The sequence below is a fragment of the Takifugu flavidus genome, chromosome 20, assembly GCF_003711565.1.
Source record: "Takifugu flavidus isolate HTHZ2018 chromosome 20, ASM371156v2, whole genome shotgun sequence".
NCBI lineage: Eukaryota > Metazoa > Chordata > Actinopteri > Tetraodontiformes > Tetraodontidae > Takifugu > Takifugu flavidus.
The window spans coordinates 2,556,501-2,573,374 of NC_079539.1; the positions used below are offsets into that span (position 1 = coordinate 2,556,501).

The 16,874-nt window shown below is 40.6% G+C and overlaps 4 protein-coding genes, 1 long non-coding RNA gene and 1 pseudogene across 5 annotated transcripts; 2 read left to right on the forward strand and 4 right to left on the reverse strand.

The window, feature by feature from the left end:
• Positions 1-1,398: 1,398 nt before the first annotated feature.
• Positions 1,399-5,198, forward strand: wdr45 (WD repeat domain 45). Its single transcript, XM_057019012.1, has 11 exons — positions 1,399-1,537; positions 1,693-1,821; positions 1,911-1,985; positions 2,465-2,569; positions 2,817-2,922; positions 3,004-3,098; positions 3,164-3,243; positions 3,321-3,529; positions 3,940-4,041; positions 4,115-4,260; positions 4,655-5,198. The coding sequence occupies exons 2-11, from the start codon at positions 1,773-1,775 to the stop codon at positions 4,762-4,764; spliced, it is 1,077 nt and encodes a 358-aa protein (XP_056874992.1). The 5' UTR covers positions 1,399-1,537; positions 1,693-1,772; the 3' UTR covers positions 4,765-5,198.
• Positions 5,199-6,198: 1,000 nt separating this feature from the next.
• LOC130517254 (peptidyl-prolyl cis-trans isomerase-like) lies at positions 6,199-7,579 on the reverse strand. The gene is made up of 5 exons (XM_057019036.1): positions 7,473-7,579; positions 7,366-7,396; positions 6,745-6,833; positions 6,481-6,653; positions 6,199-6,414 (listed from the first exon to the last, which is right to left on the reverse strand). Exons 1-5 carry the CDS (start codon positions 7,539-7,541, stop codon positions 6,282-6,284), a joined length of 495 nt encoding a protein of 164 aa, XP_056875016.1. The 5' UTR covers positions 7,542-7,579; the 3' UTR covers positions 6,199-6,281.
• A 171-nt stretch (positions 7,580-7,750) lies between these two features.
• On the forward strand, positions 7,751-9,418 carry LOC130517259 (uncharacterized). The gene is made up of 2 exons (XR_008947663.1): positions 7,751-7,886; positions 9,151-9,418. It is a non-coding gene; the product is annotated as an uncharacterized LOC130517259 (long non-coding RNA).
• LOC130517252 (peptidyl-prolyl cis-trans isomerase-like) lies at positions 8,567-12,048 on the reverse strand (annotated as a pseudogene).
• Positions 12,049-12,191: 143 nt separating this feature from the next.
• Positions 12,192-14,421, reverse strand: LOC130517255 (peptidyl-prolyl cis-trans isomerase-like). The gene is made up of 5 exons (XM_057019037.1): positions 14,273-14,421; positions 14,166-14,196; positions 13,546-13,634; positions 13,281-13,453; positions 12,192-13,211 (listed from the first exon to the last, which is right to left on the reverse strand). The coding sequence occupies exons 1-5, from the start codon at positions 14,339-14,341 to the stop codon at positions 13,079-13,081; spliced, it is 495 nt and encodes a 164-aa protein (XP_056875017.1). The 5' UTR covers positions 14,342-14,421; the 3' UTR covers positions 12,192-13,078.
• A 953-nt stretch (positions 14,422-15,374) lies between these two features.
• Positions 15,375-16,531, reverse strand: LOC130517615 (peptidyl-prolyl cis-trans isomerase-like). The gene is made up of 4 exons (XM_057019617.1): positions 16,427-16,531; positions 16,083-16,241; positions 15,830-16,002; positions 15,375-15,755 (listed from the first exon to the last, which is right to left on the reverse strand). Exons 1-4 carry the CDS (start codon positions 16,493-16,495, stop codon positions 15,620-15,622), a joined length of 537 nt encoding a protein of 178 aa, XP_056875597.1. The 5' UTR covers positions 16,496-16,531; the 3' UTR covers positions 15,375-15,619.
• Positions 16,532-16,874: the final 343 nt, after the last annotated feature.

Consider the following 16,874-nt stretch of genomic DNA (forward strand, 5'->3'; position numbering starts at 1 on the left):
ATGCCCCCATCAGCATCATCAGGACAGCAGTGGATAGAGAAGCTGACCGGGACTCATCACATGGACCCTCAACACCCCATTAACAGGCTGTTCCAGCTGCTGCCATCCTTCAGCCTGTTGTAGCTCCTCACAGCCTAACCAAGCTTCTTTTTAGATCGCAGAATATAATGGCCGGTGGTTGCTGCTGTAATTATTGGGCATATGACCGTAAAAATCTTGAATCTAAACTAATGGCAGTGGTGGTTTCGAATGAATTCCACCTATTTTTTTCCCTCTTACACACAAAAACACTGTAAGACTCTGCAGGATGGCAGACAAAACGAATGGCAGTAAAGAGAAAAACCCTGGAGGGGAAGTGGGTGTACAACTGTGTATTCAGGTGTTTTTGCAGAATGTAATAAACCTTCTATTATGACATATGCATATGGTATCCTGGTATATAATAAACATTTACCACATAAGATTAATATAGTACAAAATGACAACATGCATTCTTGACTACTCTGTTCATTCAATTTTATTCCTTTATTTAAATCAAATAGTGTTTCTCTGACACAACTCTGATGCTGTTTTTGCTTGCTTTTATAGAGGACCAGCTGCTCTCAGCACGGCCCCAGATAAGGGTGGAAAAAAGAAAAAAGGGGCCCCAATCTAAAATAAACTAACGGAAACCTGTAATATTCAAAAATATTAAAAATTCATCCAAAAACCACAAGTTCTGCCACGTCCCAGTGGCAAACCTCTTTAATCTTTCCAAACCATCTGCCCAAAGTTTGCTTAATCAAGCAAAACACAGTGACATCAAGCTCTCTGGTGAGAGCAACAAAAACCTGTAGATTTTGGAGAATTCACTCCAAAACTCATAACATTTTAGCAGAAAGGTTAGAAAAAAATGATTCTAACTGTGTGCGGTGATTGCAAAATAGGGACCGTTCTAAATAAAATTAAGCAAATAGCAATGGGCATAGCGCCCCCTTGTGGTGTTGTAGTATTGAGAGGCATATAACTGAATAAGTAAACGGCACATTGTGTACCCACACTGATGGAGATTTAGTCATTTTTCTGCAATTTTTTTAACAATTACTATTTTGTTCGGTCGTCAAGGCAATGACAGCAATCTAGCTATAAATATTTCAGTAATGTGAAAAGACCTTTCATATGGTACCAGTACAGTTACTTAGCCACCCTGATTCAATAAGACTTCTCGGTTTTTTATTCCTTATAAATTCAAACAAACTCATCAAATTATACTTATTTCGGTTTAATTGTTTTTCTCTTCGGAGTATAATATACTCCCACTAAAGCCGAAATGTACATTATACAAAACAAAATATACCTTTTTTTAATTTAACAATCATATTTTTAAAAAGAAAGAAACGGAAACGGAACCAATCCGGAAGCACGTGTCCGTGACGTCATACTGAGAAAACAAAAACAAGTGGACGTCTCGCAACATCTCTGGTGTTGTTGTTTTTAGTATGTTGGTCGTGTTTTCTCCATAAAAAAACAGCCATTGTCTGGACTCTTCGTAGTTATGGTGAGGTTAATTCTTTTGACAATAAGAATCGAACTAATGTTTACACCACTTGGCTAATGTGTGCGAGGTGAGGGTAGCTAACCCAGGAACAGCGTTGCTCCGTCTGTTGAAGCCAGAAAAAGGAACATTTTTTCTCACTACAGGTGTATTTTCAGTCTTTCCTGCAGGCATTACCTTGAATCAGGCTGATGCGATAGTTTCGTGGAAACCTTAGAGCGATCGTCTAGCAGCAACCATGGCTCAGCAGAGAGGAGTGAACAGCCTCCAGTTCAACCAGGATCAGAGTAAGAAGAAAGGCAGCACAGACGAATCTGCCTGCCTGATTTACACTTCTAGATTCTCACTCATTTGCACTTTTACCTTTTGGTCGCAGGCTGTTTCTGCTGTGCTATGGAGACAGGGGTCAGAATTTATAACGTGGAGCCCTTAATGGAGAAAGGCCACCTGGGTAAGTGATTAAGAATTTAAATATGACAGCACAAGAAAGTTGAATATCATTGCCTAAATTCAGATTATGAAGAGCTCCTCTGCCTGCAACATGTCAAGAAAACAAGTGTACCTGTTTAGAACAATCAATTTCTGTGTCTGTATTTATCATTTATCATGATAAACTGTTGTTTATTCTTGCCCTTGAGATAAATAGTCACTACTCATATAGCCTATACAATGAAGCCTATAGTTAAACTAGTTTCCCTTACCTGTTTAATAGTTGGTTTTAGACTTGTGTTACACAATATTCATTTAGGATTTGCCATTTTTCATTTTCAAATTTGGTATTTGTTTAAATCTTGTTTGGATGCATAAGCTGTCTGTGATGTCCAATTATGTAGCTGTAGTTACCTACCTTAGTTACCTACCTTAGTTACCTGCCTACTCTACAGGAGTGACATTTGTACCTGCAATGACTTTCTAAATGTGTGTTTCCAGATCACGAGCAGGTAGGTAGCGTGGCCCTGTGCTCCATGCTGCATCGATCCAACCTACTGGCTTTTGTTGGTGGAGGAATTAACCCCAAGTTCTCAGAGATTTCTGGCAAGTAGATGCTATAGTTTAGGGTTTATTTTTGTTATTGTATTTATTGTTATTTTTTTCACATCTATTTTTTCTTTGTCATTATAACTTATTAATAACAGAGCTACTTTTTTTATTTAAGATTATTTTTGTTTTTTCTATCTGTTGCCACAGATTTTCTCCCACTCAATGTGAGCACTTTGTGTTAGTTTGTATAGGAATTGCCTTCCTGAGGTCTAAACATTTTCTTGTTATGGTCTGGTGCCAGTGCTGATCTGGGATGATGCTCGTGAGTCGCGGGATGCAAAAGACAAACTGGTGCTGGAGTTCACCTTCACCAAACCTGTCCTTGCTGTTCGCATGAGGCACGACAAGTGAGTTTGCAGTCGGTGGTCATTCACTTCAGCAGCGGATTTCCATTGGGCAGCCATTTGAAATGCTGGTTTTGTCTCTAGGATCATCATTGTATTAAAGAACAGGATCTATGTGTACAGCTTCCCAGATAATCCTGTCAAGCTGTTTGAGTTTGACACCAGAGATAACCCAAAAGGTAAGGAGGCCCATTTGCATTATTATCTCACCGTTCAACTTTATTTACTGGGACATTTCTTCCAGGCCTGTGTGATTTATGTCCCAGTCCGGACAAACAATTGCTTGTTTTTCCTGGTCACAAGTGCGGCAGTTTACAGCTGGTTGTAAGTGACGGCAACAGACCATAGTTATACCATTTGTCTGACTAAAGGTTATAGATAGATTATATTGTTGTCTCCAGGACCTATCCAACACCAAGCCTGGCACATCGTCGGCCCCCTTCACCATCAACGCCCACCAGAGTGAGATCGCCTGCATGGCGCTGAACCAGCCAGGCAGCGTGGTGGCGTCGGCCTCTCGCAAAGGAACGCTTATTCGCCTGTTTGACACAACGACCAGAGACAAGCTGGTGGAGCTGCGCAGAGGCACCGACCCAGCCACCCTCTACTGGTACACTGATGAATTTACAATGGGAAATTCCACTGCTTTTCACTCAATAAGTAATTCTGTTCATATATGTTCTACATTTAAGGAGATTTCCATAATTTATTTAAATAATCCTCTTGTCTTGAGTTGTCAGTTTATTGCAGGGCCCTATATGAGCATTGGTGGGTTCAGTACCTTGCTCAAGGGTACTTCAGCAGTGCTCTGAAGGTGTTCTAGCACTTCCCCCTACTACCAGAACACCTTCCATGGAGCTCGAACAGGAAACCCTCCACTTGTCAGCCCAGTTCCCTCCAGACTGAGCTTCCACCGCCCCTATTTAAATAATAATACTAGAACATGTTGGTCAAAGCTGTAAAAAATTAACACGTGAAGCCTTTAAATGTGGACTCTACTCTTTCATTTATCCTCTCCAGTATAAACTTCAGCCATGACTCCTCCTTCCTGTGCGCCTCCAGTGACAAAGGCACTGTTCACATCTTTGCACTGAAAGACACCAAACTGAACCGGCGCTCGGCGTAAGGACCCGTCTTCCGAATGCGTCGCGGCTTTTTAAATGTTTCATTGCTTAAAGTTTTTTCCGATCCACAGACTGGCTCGCGTTGGGAAGGTAGGGCCTGTGATTGGTCAGTATGTGGACAGCCAGTGGTCACTGGCCAGTTTCACTGTGCCAGCTGAGTGCGCCTGCATCTGTGCTTTTGGAAAGAATACATCCAAGAATGTCAACTCTGTCATTGGTAAGGAAATCCATCAAATGCACAGGCACAAAGCCTTATTTTACACTCAGTATAAATTAATTTGATCCTCTTGACTTGAATCTTGTGTGTTCACTCCATGAGCATGAGGTCAATCAATTCAGTAACAAAGACATCGTGATTGGAGAAAAGTCTGACACACATTGAAATTATTAATACAGAAACATAGACCAAAAAAGTAAGTCAGTATCCATGGTAGTTATTTAGCATTTTTATCAAAGTACAAATAAGTCTACCAAACCAAACTGACAATGGAAGCATGACAAAAAGTAGCATGTAATTAACTGTGCACTTCCCTAATGGATCTCTGGATCCGCGTGTACCCTGTTATACAAAGCCAAACAAAGGTGTCATTGATATCCCTCCTCTTCTGCAGCCATTTGCGTGGATGGAACCTTCCACAAATATGTGTTCACCCCCGATGGCAACTGCAACCGTGAAGCCTTCGACGTCTATCTGGACATATGTGATGACGATGACTTCTAAGCTGAAAATATTACTGAGAGCGTAAAGGGATGTGGGGACATTGATAACGAATAAAAATCTGAATGGTTTTTGCCTTGTTCAGGACACAGGTGGAAAAACCAGTCAGATGATTCTCTCTGAAGTCGTAATCAGTTGTATCTGCAGTGTGTAGCAGCATCAATATTCATTCAGACTTTATCTGATTTTAGCATCACTGGAGCATCAAAAAGTTTGGGTCCTGTGCAAAAGGTGTCAAATTTACAGTAAACAAACCTTTGCCTGTGTAAGGTATCACTTAAGTCCAAGGGTAGTTAAATGAATACGGTAAATGTTTAACTGCTTTTAATGAAATCCTTGTTGATAAAATTGGTTCTTTTATACATCATCAAATGATGGTTTGCTTATTACACTGTTGTTTTTATTGTGTGTAAAAATTAAAGACATGACTGCTTCAATGAGAGATGCTTCATTAAGGAGTCAAAGTAGTGATTTCTGTCACTTCCCCTGAAATTAACCGTATGATATACTGCATAAGTAACATTTAATTGCAAAGTCCCTTTGAAGTCTATACATGTAAAAAAAAATAATCTTATGTTCAGTTAGAACCAGGGTTTGTGAAATAATGTAATTTTGGTCTTATGTGTAATGACACCTTTTACGGTCTAAAAAAATTGAAGTTCACATTTAGATGATAAAATTTTAAGACCTTTCTTTTACCTTACTCGTGCATTTTAATTATGACAAGCTTTATACCAGAGTTTTATATTAAAAAGGATAAAACTGTCTAAAAGCAGCTCTGCTGCATCAGTTTTCCTTAGTAACTATGGAAGCTGATGAATAATTAATAGACCAGCATTGTTCAGGGCTAAACTTAACCTGAAAACACCGCCCCCCTGTGGCCAAAAAACGAGTCGCACTCTCACAGTTGCTCCGCCCATTTCCTGGTTGATTCAGTGCGAGTTTTCCGCAGCCTTCGGGCACGTTTGGGAGGGGAAAAAATCCATTGTGCGCTTTGAGGAAAGTGAAAATGCCGAGAGTGAAGTTGTTATATTCAATCAAAGTCGAAATATCGGCGTCGTAGGGGTGACCGTCGATATTTGACGGATAAGCCCAGTTACTCGGCGTGCGCGTCCCCGCGGAAACAGATGCAGTTTTCAGCAGAACCTCGTAGTTTTCCGACGGCCAGGAGTCAGACAGCAGCAGGAAGAGAACACACCCTGTGTACCAGGGTTAATAGCGGCTCCATACCGAGCAGACTGGGGGTTAAAGGCAGCAAAGTTCAGCTTGATCACGGTCGAGAATTTCCAGTGTGAGCCAGCAAAACTCCGGTCCTGTCATTACGCTGCATTTACCAAGCGCTGGTTGGAGGTAAAAATAAATGCAACGGTCATTTCAAATGATCAGATAAGCCATTAAATGTTAGTGGACAGTTTTAAAAATGAAGAGACAACCACAGAGAGGTTCACTTAATGTATTTGAGATGCAGTCATTTGAAAATTTAACTGGAGGCATATTCAGACATGGTCAGGGGTGGACAGTTACAGTTGGCCACAGTCAGCGATGGTAACCTTGCCGGCGGTTTTGCCACCTTCTGAGCCCTTTTTCTCCATCTTCTTGACAACATCTATTCCCTCCACAACCTGGCCAAACACAACATGCTTCCCATCCAACCTGGAGGAAAGAAATAGGCTCAACACATTTAACATTTTAGCAGTACATGTTCCAGACCAAGCTTACCAGGCCGTTTTGGCTGTGCAGATGAAGAACTGTGATCCATTGGTATTGGGACCAGCATTGGCCATGGACAGGATACCAGGTCCAGTATGTGTCAACTTGAAGTTTTCATCAGCGAACTTCTCCCCATAAATGGATTTGCCTCCAGTACCATTATGGCGGGTGAAGTCTCCACCCTGAGTTTTAAAGAAAGAAAGCTCATGTGCATGCAATTATGAAGCCACGATTTTAAAATGTTAGCAAAGTATAGAACGTGCAAGAATGTACCTGGCACATGAAACCGGGGATGATGCGATGAAATATGGAGCCCTTGTAGCCAAAACCTTTCTCTCCAGTGCACAATGCACGGAAGTTTTCTGTAAGACAGTTACTTCCTTTATTATCCCAACGTCAATCCCGCTTTACCCGCGCAGAACAAAGCCGCAAAACCAAGAGCGAACTGCAAACGTCAAGATGACGACCAGTGGTCAAACCCCGCACATCGTAGGTCAAGATCCCGATGATCCAAAACGCCACAACTCGCCGCAGTAGCGCTATTGTCGAGATATAAACCGATTTTAAACCGCAACTAGGCCGAGTCAAAGTCTGTCGCAATAAAATAAAGCGGGAGACGGAGGAGCCGAAGTTCTTCATTCTTCCGTCCTCGAGGACGGTGTCCACGTGGTCGCGCACAACCGCACTTGGCCCTGAAACTGGTTCTTCAAGCTCGCGCTTCCTGCCTCACCCACGGCCTCCCATCTTTGAATTTCAATGTACGGTTCATGCGGTCGTAAAGAGGCCTCAAACGGACATAAATTCACCCCGGAGACGCCTAAACAGCCCGCATTCCACCGTAGCGTCCAAGTTCGAGTTGAAATTCACGATTTATCCGCATTCAAAGCTACTCACCGGCAGTCTTTGGGACCACATCAGCGTGAAGCTGCAAAAAGACAGCGGGCATTTTTAATGCATAGAACAAGCGAGTTACGCATTATAAATCCAGGCGTTCATGTTACCTCCATTACAATTCTCCCAGCTGGAGCTCCATCAAACGCGATGTCAAAGAAAACGCGTGGTTTCGCCATTTTGAAAATAGAAAAAAAAAGCGCTTCGGCGTGTCCCAGACGATAAACGAAGAATTTTCGCAGCCTGAATTTTATAGGGATTGATGCACCTGTGACGCAATGGCTGAAGGCCAATCAGCAGGGGGCTCGCTGTTCCTGGCCAACAGGAATGCAACAGGGGCGGGTTCACCGCTGCATGGCGACAGAATCAGCAGTTGTGGCTCATGCGTGGTGCAGAAGTATGAAGTATTCCATTCTCAATGCACGACGACCTCAAATAAAAAAGATCAGACAACGAGGCTTCTGCCTTCTCAGGGTAAGAAGGCATCATGATTGGAGAAAAAAAACTACAAAAACTGCAATAAGGTAAGAGCTACTGTCAAAGGTACTTCTGGAGTGACTAGTTAGTTGCATAGGATGAGAGAACTTTAACTCAATTTACAACAGTATTGAAGTATTAGGTGCCGTGTACCTAAGAATTGAATTGGGCAGAGATGTCCAATAATGCCAAATCTAGTTTTTGTGAATATTTGGGGACCTTAATGTTGCGTTTACTCAGTAAAACCTTTGGAGAGATTGTTCGTGTGTAAATAAAAATTAGACGGTGAATAAACTGTAAGGCACTGGTATTAACACGGGGTTTCATAGCAAATCTGAAGCAACGCGATGGGGGAGGAGTCGTATTATTGTATTTTGATCAGTTTTATAGCTGGCAATCTTTTGCAGTTTGAAAGAATACGCACAGGTGATATCAGAACTTTGATCAAATGCCAGAAGACTATGACTTTACTATTTACTTTAATACTGATTAGCAATATAACAGTAATAAACGTCCTTAAATACCGACACAAAATGGTTTTTGTATCACATAAAGACAAGCACCACAATTAGATTTTATGTTATTCATCTATTTAAAATGCATTTAAAAGCTAATTTGATGCATAAACGACAGATTTAGAGAACATTTACTCTGTCCGGTAGGTGGCGGTAAAGCCCGTTGACGATGGTCTGCTAACCTCAATCTAAATCAGAAGAAAACGAAGAGACACAGGGCTTCAAATTTCATTTATTTACACAATCACCATTTTTAAATTCTGAATTTCTTAACAAATAGGGCAGTTAAATAACAGCTTATAAGGTAAAAAATACAAATATCATCATGGGACACAAATATTTTGAATCAGTTGGAGTTAACGGCTTGTTTCTACTGATGCTGCAGATGTGCATCACACTTAATATTCACTGGGATATAGATGTAAAAGAATTCATGAACATTAGCAGCTCTGTGTCTTTATTTTAGCTCACCACTGTCAGCAATAACAACCTTGGCTTTAGGACTGCCACTCTTTGTGCCTTGTTTCTCAATTGCCTTGACAACATCGATGCCCTCCACAACTTTGCCAAACACCACATGTTTCCCATTCAGCCTGAGGAGGAATGGGGACAAATCAGTATGTAGGAAACCTTTTAAACAGGAACTGCTGAACCTGAAAGAGCTCACCAGTCAGTCGAAGCTGTGCAGATGAAGAACTGTGATCCATTGGTGTTAGGCCCAGCATTAGCCATGGACAGTGTTCCCATACCTGTGTGCTTCAACTGGAAGTTCTCATCAGCAAACTTCTCTCCATAGATAGACTTGCCTCCAGTTCCGTTGTGGTTGGTAAAGTCACCACCCTCAAGAAAGGAAACGGCATTCATTGGAAGCCTACTAACTGAACTTTAGAGGTGAAGGAAGCAGGGTGACATGACTGTACCTGGCACATGAATTTAGGGATGACACGATGAAATGGGACCCCTTGTAACCAAAACCCTTCTCTCCAGTGCACAAAGCACGGAAATTTTCTGTAGTGTAAAGACACTGTCGTTCATTACAGTCAGATGCATTAAAAAATGGGAAATACCTTATGAGTTGTGTTTATTTCTGTTTTTTCCTACACTATCTTGGTCATATTGTAGTTTTGGGTTAATTTTGTGTGCTGCCTTGAAATGTCACATCTTAGTATTGTTCACTTTATCATTTTGCATCCCTTTTTATTCTTTCTCTCAGAAATTATGATGGAAAGACTTTGACAGATTCAGTGAAAATCATTGGCACAATTGATTTTCAATGATACTGCAGTCTTGAAAATGAGGCATTTTTAAGTGTTTACAAGGTTAATGTTTTATATACATCAGAGACAATATTGGGTTGGGTCACTGAATACATAAGGTCATACAGTGATCCCTCGTTTATCGCGGGAGTTGCGTTCCAAAAGTAACACGCGAAAAGTGAAATCCGCGAAGTAGCAACTTTATTTTTTTAAATTATTTTACAATGCAATACTGAACAGTAGAATGAAACCAACATCAAAACCTGTTTTAAAGACCAAAATTTGTTAAAACAATAATTTTAATCTAGTAATACAAGATTGGAAACATTGTCACTCGCGTATTTCACAGTCCCAGCTGCGCCTCTGCGTCCTGACTCCGCTCCGCTGTAGCGTCTGTTTCTACTGAGTCTTCTCGAGAGAAGAGAAGTTTGTATGGGTAGTTGTTGGCGCTCTTTCTTTTTCTGGGCAAGAAGATTTTTATAAACGGATATGCCACCTTCAATTATATTTGAGAACTGCAATGAACGACTCATCAAAGGGTCCCATTCTTGTGCCGTGCGCTGAAGTTCAGTGGCCATTCTCACCATGGTTGCTAAGCGACCAAGTGTTAGTCCGTCCTCCTCCTCTTTATCAACACGTGTGTCTTCAATTGAAAAAATGCAAACGTAAAGTTGGCAGAATGTACAGAAACGAAAACTGTTGACAAGTGAAAAATCAATACAGTACAGCGTCAATATTTTATTATAGACAACAGTAAAGCCCCTGAGCCAATCAGGATTCAGAGGCACTGTAAAAAAAAAAAAAAATCCGCGAAGCAGCGAAGCCGCGAAAGATGAACCGCGATATAGCGAGGGATCACTGTATTTAAAAGCCAAATCAGTTATGTTATGTAATCTATGTATTTGCAAATCAACACATTAGTTCTTAAATTAAGATTCTTTTAGTCATATATTTGAACACATCTTGGAGGATGCTTATAAAAGATTTAACTACCTGCAGTTTTTGGGACCGCATCAGCTCGGAGCTGCAAATAAATGAGATTAAAAAAAATCGTATGTTTCATTTGGGTGAAAGCAAAAACAATCAAGTTATGCTTTTTAATCTAGTTGAACAAAAAATTGACTTTTTGTGTAAAAACAATCGCATGAAAATAATTCCGAAAAGAAAAACAATTCTCTGTCATTTGTGAGAGAAAGAGAATAAATCTACAAAGTGTCTGTTAACAGAGCCATCAGTGACCTGTCCTCGACTGTATTCCCGAGCTGATGGGTGTTTCCATCAGAAGATCACTCAGGGGAACGTATTTGCTGGCCTGCGCATGTGCACAGTTAATCGCATGTTTAAATATTAATATAGGTGGCCTCGCTTTCAAACGTCAATCATACCTGAAATCATCTACTATCTATACCAGGGGTGGGCAAACATTTTGATTCGTGGGCCACAATGGGTTCTAACATTTGACAAAGGGGCCGGACCAGGAGCAGATGGATGGATGGAGTGCTTTGGTAACCTCACCTCATTGGAGAAAAAATACACATCTTGGGATTGGAGAAAACATGTGCTTTAATTTCAAATGAAAATGAAGAGAAGCATTACAACAAAATATCTGACTTTGGAATGAGTCTTAAAACACTTAAAATCAAATGAATAAAATGTGCCTTTTAAAAAAAAAATTAATAACCATTTCTATTTTAAAGCACTGAAAGTTCTGTTATCCTTCAGGATATCACCATCACTCTCCTCCTGACTGTCTTTTTTCTAGTGGGAAAACACCAGAATTGCAGTGAAAATTTAACATTAACAAGGTTTATTCATTTAATTTTTCAAGTTTGGCGGGCCGGATTAAAACGTTTAACGGGCCGCGTGTGGCCCCCGGGCCTTAGTTTGCCCATGCCTGATCTATACTAATTATGTCACGAGTTAAAATGAGACGATATGCAAAACATGGCGCGTCTCGTCCGTTTGTTTACCTCCATTATAATCCTGCCGGCTTTGGCGCCATCAATTGTGATGTCAAAGAAAACGCGAGGGTTTTCCATGTCTTCGCGGGAGTCAAAAAATAAAATAAAGGAACAACCATATGTGCAATGATTATTATGAATAAAAATTAAATATAAAATAATGGCAATTACAATGTGTTACAAAATAGGTGGAATAATTTACATTATTTCCGAAGTAAATTTGCAGTTAATCAGTGTAGCATCTCCAATGTCATTGCAATGCTGCTCTTGTTGCCTTGTCTCAGCACAATCAAACAAGAGTCTGTAAATAATTATAGGAAAAAATCATCAGCTTTGAAAAGTGGCGTTAAGAAACATTGCAAAATGCATTATTCTCTGTACGCTGACTGCCGCCTGTCATACATTTTAGGGTGACCTCAAACTTTTACAATTGCATTATAATTTTCCAACATATATATTAATATATGCTGACTGTGCCAAAGGTGATGCATTATCCAACTAAAAACATGAAAATTACCATGATTAACAGTTTGTTACACACGTTCTCTAATGAAAACAGCTGATTATACAGTACATAAACCCGTGCCATGATGGGTTATGCATGTGAAATAAGGATAGGATATGGATAAAAGACTTTATTGATCCCACATCGGGGAAATTCCACGTTAAAGCGGTAGCCCGTGGTGTACAATACAGAAAAGTACTAAAAGAAAAAAATAAAGACTCTTATATTATGTACATTGTAAAGTATATACAGAAATTAAAATTATGTACTGATCTATGTAATGTGTATGTAATGATCCGAAAACATACTAGCATCATTCTAACGGCAGAAAATGCCATAACATACAGTTGTAGTCATATACAGTAAACCCTAAAAGGCCCCAAAAGAGGGTAAAATCAACAGAGGCAAAGATGGGAGTTTGTGTTATTTCAGTGCTGAATGATGTTAGAGATGCAGTGAACCTCAGCAAGATTCATTTAGAAAAACATGATTATTGTACATGTTTTTGTTTTAAAAGGTCAAATTATGCATTGGCTTATTCTCATCAAAACCCATGAAAGTTACATCACATACAAAAAGCTACATCACATCTGGTGTATAAAAGCAGTAATGACTTCATGTTAAGTAGAAACGGACTGAATGGTCGCCCCATGTGAATATTTTACGCCAATTTAATATTCAGAACTAGCTTTTTTTATTTTTAGAAAATGTATACTCTCTTCTCAAACCATTTTAAGACTTTAGCAGGATATAAGGGAATGCAGGGAGGCCAGAAACAATGTTGGTTTTGTCTCTTCAGGAGTCATTTAGATTAAAGAGACAAATCTGTGACCGTATATTTTATCTCACAGGATTTTACACATGTGCTTGAGAAACAAGTTATATATGAAATAACTCACAGCTTTCACTGTCCTTCTCTTCAATCCAGCTGTATAAACCCGTAATTATACAGTATTGGAATCCCTCAGCCCGTGCTTTGTGCTATAGGTCAGGGGTGGACAGTTACAGTTGGCCACAGTCAGCGATGGTAACCTTGCCGGCGGTTTTGCCACTTCTTGAGCCCTTTGCCTCCATCTTCTTGACAACATCTATTCCCTCCACAACTTTGCCAAACACAACATGCTTCCCATCCAACCTGGAGGAAAGATAAATAGGATCAACACATTTAAACATTTTAGCAGTACATGTTCCAGACCAAGCTTACCAGGACGTTGCGGCTGTGCAGATGAAGAACTGTGATCCATTGGTATTGGGACCAGCATTGGCCATGGACAGGATACCAGGTGCAGTATGTTTCAAGCTGAAGTTTTCATCAGCGAACTTCTCCCCATAAATGGATTTGCCTCCAGTACCATTATGGTTGGTGAAGTCTCCACCCTGAGTTTTAAATAAAAAAAAAGCTCATGTGCATGCAATTATGAAGCCACGATTTTAAAATGTTAGCAAGTATAGAACGTGCAAGAATGTACCTGGCACATGAAACCGGGGATGATACGATGAAATATGGAGCCCTTGTAGCCAAAACCCTTCTCTCCAGTGCACAATGCACGGAAGTTTTCTGTAATTATTATCCCAACGTCAATCCCGCTTTACCCGCGCAGAACAAAGCCGCAAAACCAAGAGCGAACTGCAAACGTCAAGATGACGACCAGTGGTCAAACCCCGCACATCGTCACCGTATTTCGTAGGTCAAGATCCCGATGATCCAAAACGCCACAACTCGCCGCAGTAGCGCTATTGTCGAGATATAAACCGATTTTAAACCGCAACTAGGCCGAGTCAAAGTCTGTCGCAATAAAATAAAGCGGGAGACGGAGGAGCCGAAGTTCCTCATTCTTCCGTCCTCGAGGACGGTGTCCACGTGGTCGCGCACAACCGCACTTGGCCCTGAAACTGGTTCTTCAAGCTCGCGCTTCCTGCCTCACCCACGGCCTCCCATCTTTGAATTTCAATGTACGGTTCATGCGGTCGTAAAGAGGCCTCAAACGGACATAAATCCACCCCGGAGACGCCTAAAAAGCCCGCATTCCACCGTAGCGTCCAAGTTCGAGTTGAAATTCACGATTTATCCGCATTCAAAGGTACTCACCGGCAGTCTTCGGGACCACATCAGCGTGAAGCTGCAAAAAGACAGCGGGCATTTTTAATGCACAGAACAAGCGAGTTACGCATTATAAATCCAGGCGTTCATGTTACCTCCATTACAATTCTCCCCGCTGGAGCTCCATCAAACGCGATGTCAAAGAAAACGCGTGTTGCCGCCATTTTGAAAACAGAAAAAAAGCGCTTCGGCGTGTCCCAGACGATAAACGAAGAATTTTCGCAGCCTGAATTTTATAGGGATTGATGCACCTGTGACGCAATGGCGGAAGGCCAATCAGCAGGGGGCTCGCTGTTCCTGGCCAACAGGAATGCAACAGGGGCGGGTTCACCGCTGCATGGCGACAGAATCAGCAGTTGTGGCTCATGCGTGGTGCAGAAGTATGAAGTATTCCATTCTCAATGCACGACGACCTCTAAAAAAGATCAGAACGAGGCTTCTGCCTTCTCAGGGTACGAAGGCATCATGATTGGAAAAAAAACTGCAATAAGGTAAGAGCTACTGTCAAAGGTACTTCTGGAGTGACTAGTTAGTTGCATAGGATGAGAGAATTTTAACTCAATTTACAACAGTATTGAAGTATTAGGTGCCGTGTACTTAAGAATTGGACTGGGCAGAGATTTGTATTAAACACGTCCAATAATGCCAAATCTAGTTTTTGTGACGCTAACACAACTATATTTGGGGACCTTAATGTTGCGTTTACTCAGTAAAACCTTTGGAGAGATTGTTCGTGTGTAAATAAAAATTAGACGGTGAATAAACTGTAAGGCACTGGTATTAACACGGGGTTTCATAGCAAATCTGAAGCAACGCGATGGGGGAGGAGTCGTATTATTGTATTTTGATCAGTTTTATAGCTGGCAATCTTTTGCAGTTTGAAAGAATACGCACAGGTGATATCAGAACTTTGATCAAATGCCAGAAGACTATGACTTTACTATTTACTTTAATACTGATTAGCAATATAACAGTAATAAACGTCCTTAAATACCTACACAAAATGGTTTTTGTATCACATAAAGACAAGCACCACAATTAGATTTTATGTTATTCATCTATTTAAAATGCATTTAAAAGCTAATTTGATGCATAAACGACAGATTTAGAGAACATTTACTCTGTCCGGTAGGTGGCGGTAAAGCCTGTTGACGATGGTCTGCTAACCTCAATCTAAATCAGAAGAAAACGAAGAGACACAGGGCTTCAAATTTCATTTATTTACACAATCACCATTTTTAAATTCTGAATTTCTTAACAAATAGGGCAGTTAAATAACAGCTTATAAGGTAAAAAATACAAATATCATCATGGGACACAAATATTTTGAATCAGTTGGAGTTAACGGCTTGTTTCTACTGATGCTGCAGATGTGCATCACACTTAATATTCACTGGGATATAGATGTAAAAGAATTCATGAACATTAGCAGCTCTGTGTCTTTATTTTAGCTCACCACTGTCAGCAATAACAACCTTGGCTTTAGGACTGCCACTCTTTGTGCCTTGTTTCTCAATTGCCTTGACAACATCGATGCCCTCCACAACTTTGCCAAACACCACATGTTTCCCATTCAGCCTGAGGAGGAATGGGGACAAATCAGTATGTAGGAAACCTTTTAAACAGGAACTGCTGAACCTGAAAGAGCTCACCAGTCAGTCGAAGCTGTGCAGATGAAGAACTGTGATCCATTGGTGTTAGGCCCAGCATTAGCCATGGACAGTGTTCCCATACCTGTGTGCTTCAACTGGAAGTTCTCATCAGCAAACTTCTCTCCATAGATAGACTTGCCTCCAGTTCCGTTGTGGTTGGTAAAGTCACCACCCTCAAGAAAGGAAACGGCATTCATTGGAAGCCTACTAACTAAACTTTAGATGTGAAGGAAGCAGGGTGACATGACTGTACCTGGCACATGAATTTAGGGATGACACGATGAAATGTGGACCCCTTGTAACCAAAACCCTTCTCTCCAGTGCACAAAGCACGGAAATTTTCTGTAGTGTAAAGACACTGTTGTTCATTACAGTCAGATGCATTAAAAAATGGGAAATACCTTATGAGTTGTGTTTATTTCTGTTTTTTTTGCTGGCCTGCGCATGTGCAGTTAATCGCATGTTTAAATATTAATATAGGTGGCCTCGCTTTCAAACGTCAATCATACCTGAAATCATCTACTATCTATACTAATTATTTCACGAGTTAAAATGAGACGATATGCAAAACATGGCGCGTCTCGTCCGTTTGTTTACCTCCATTATAATCCTGCCGGCTTTGGCGCCATCAATTGTGATGTCAAAGAAAACGCGAGGGTTTTCCATGTCTTCGCGGGAGTCAAAAAATAAAATAAAGGAACAACCATATGTGCAATGATTATTATGAATAAAATTAAATATAAAATAATGGCAATTACAATGTGTTACTAAATAGGTGGAATAATTTACATTATTTCCGAAGTAAATTTGCAGTTAATCAGTGTAGCATCTCCAATGTCATTGCAATGCTGCTCTTGTTGCCTTGTCTCAGCACAATCAAACAAGAGTCTGTAAATAATTATAGGAAAAAAATCATCAGCTTTGAAAAGTGGCGTTAAGAAACATTGCAAAATGCATTATTCTCTGTACGCTGACTGCTGCCTGTCATACATTTTAGGGTGACCTCAAACTTTTACAATTGCATTATAATTTTCCAACATATATA

Excerpts from the sequence above, each read along its gene's own strand:
- wdr45 (XM_057019012.1), top strand. The coding sequence starts at position 1,773 with ATGGCTCAGCAGAGAGGAGTGAACAGCCTCCAGTTCAACCAGGATCAG. Across the intron at positions 1,986-2,464 it reads AATGGAGAAAGGCCACCTGG|ATCACGAGCAGGTAGGTAGC; the intron begins GTAAGTGATTAA and ends GTGTGTTTCCAG. Across the intron at positions 3,530-3,939 it reads GACCCAGCCACCCTCTACTG|TATAAACTTCAGCCATGACT; the intron begins GTACACTGATGA and ends TATCCTCTCCAG.
- LOC130517254 (XM_057019036.1), bottom strand. The coding sequence starts at position 7,541 with ATGGCGAAACCACGCGTTTTCTTTGACATCGCGTTTGATGGAGCTCCA. Across the intron at positions 6,834-7,365 it reads TGTGGTCCCAAAGACTGCCG|AAAACTTCCGTGCATTGTGC; the intron begins GTGAGTAGCTTT and ends ACTGTCTTACAG. Across the intron at positions 6,654-6,744 it reads TCCCCGGTTTCATGTGCCAG|GGTGGAGACTTCACCCGCCA; the intron begins GTACATTCTTGC and ends TTTAAAACTCAG.
- LOC130517255 (XM_057019037.1), bottom strand. The coding sequence starts at position 14,341 with ATGGCGGCAACACGCGTTTTCTTTGACATCGCGTTTGATGGAGCTCCA. Across the intron at positions 13,635-14,165 it reads TGTGGTCCCGAAGACTGCCG|AAAACTTCCGTGCATTGTGC; the intron begins GTGAGTACCTTT and ends TAATAATTACAG. Across the intron at positions 13,454-13,545 it reads TCCCCGGTTTCATGTGCCAG|GGTGGAGACTTCACCAACCA; the intron begins GTACATTCTTGC and ends TTTAAAACTCAG.
- LOC130517615 (XM_057019617.1), bottom strand. The coding sequence starts at position 16,495 with ATGGAAAACCCTCGCGTTTTCTTTGACATCACAATTGATGGCGCCAAA. Across the intron at positions 16,242-16,426 it reads CCGGCAGGATTATAATGGAG|CAACTCATAAGGTATTTCCC; the intron begins GTAAACAAACGG and ends CAGAAATAAACA. Across the intron at positions 16,003-16,082 it reads TCCCTAAATTCATGTGCCAG|GGTGGTGACTTTACCAACCA; the intron begins GTACAGTCATGT and ends TCCTTTCTTGAG.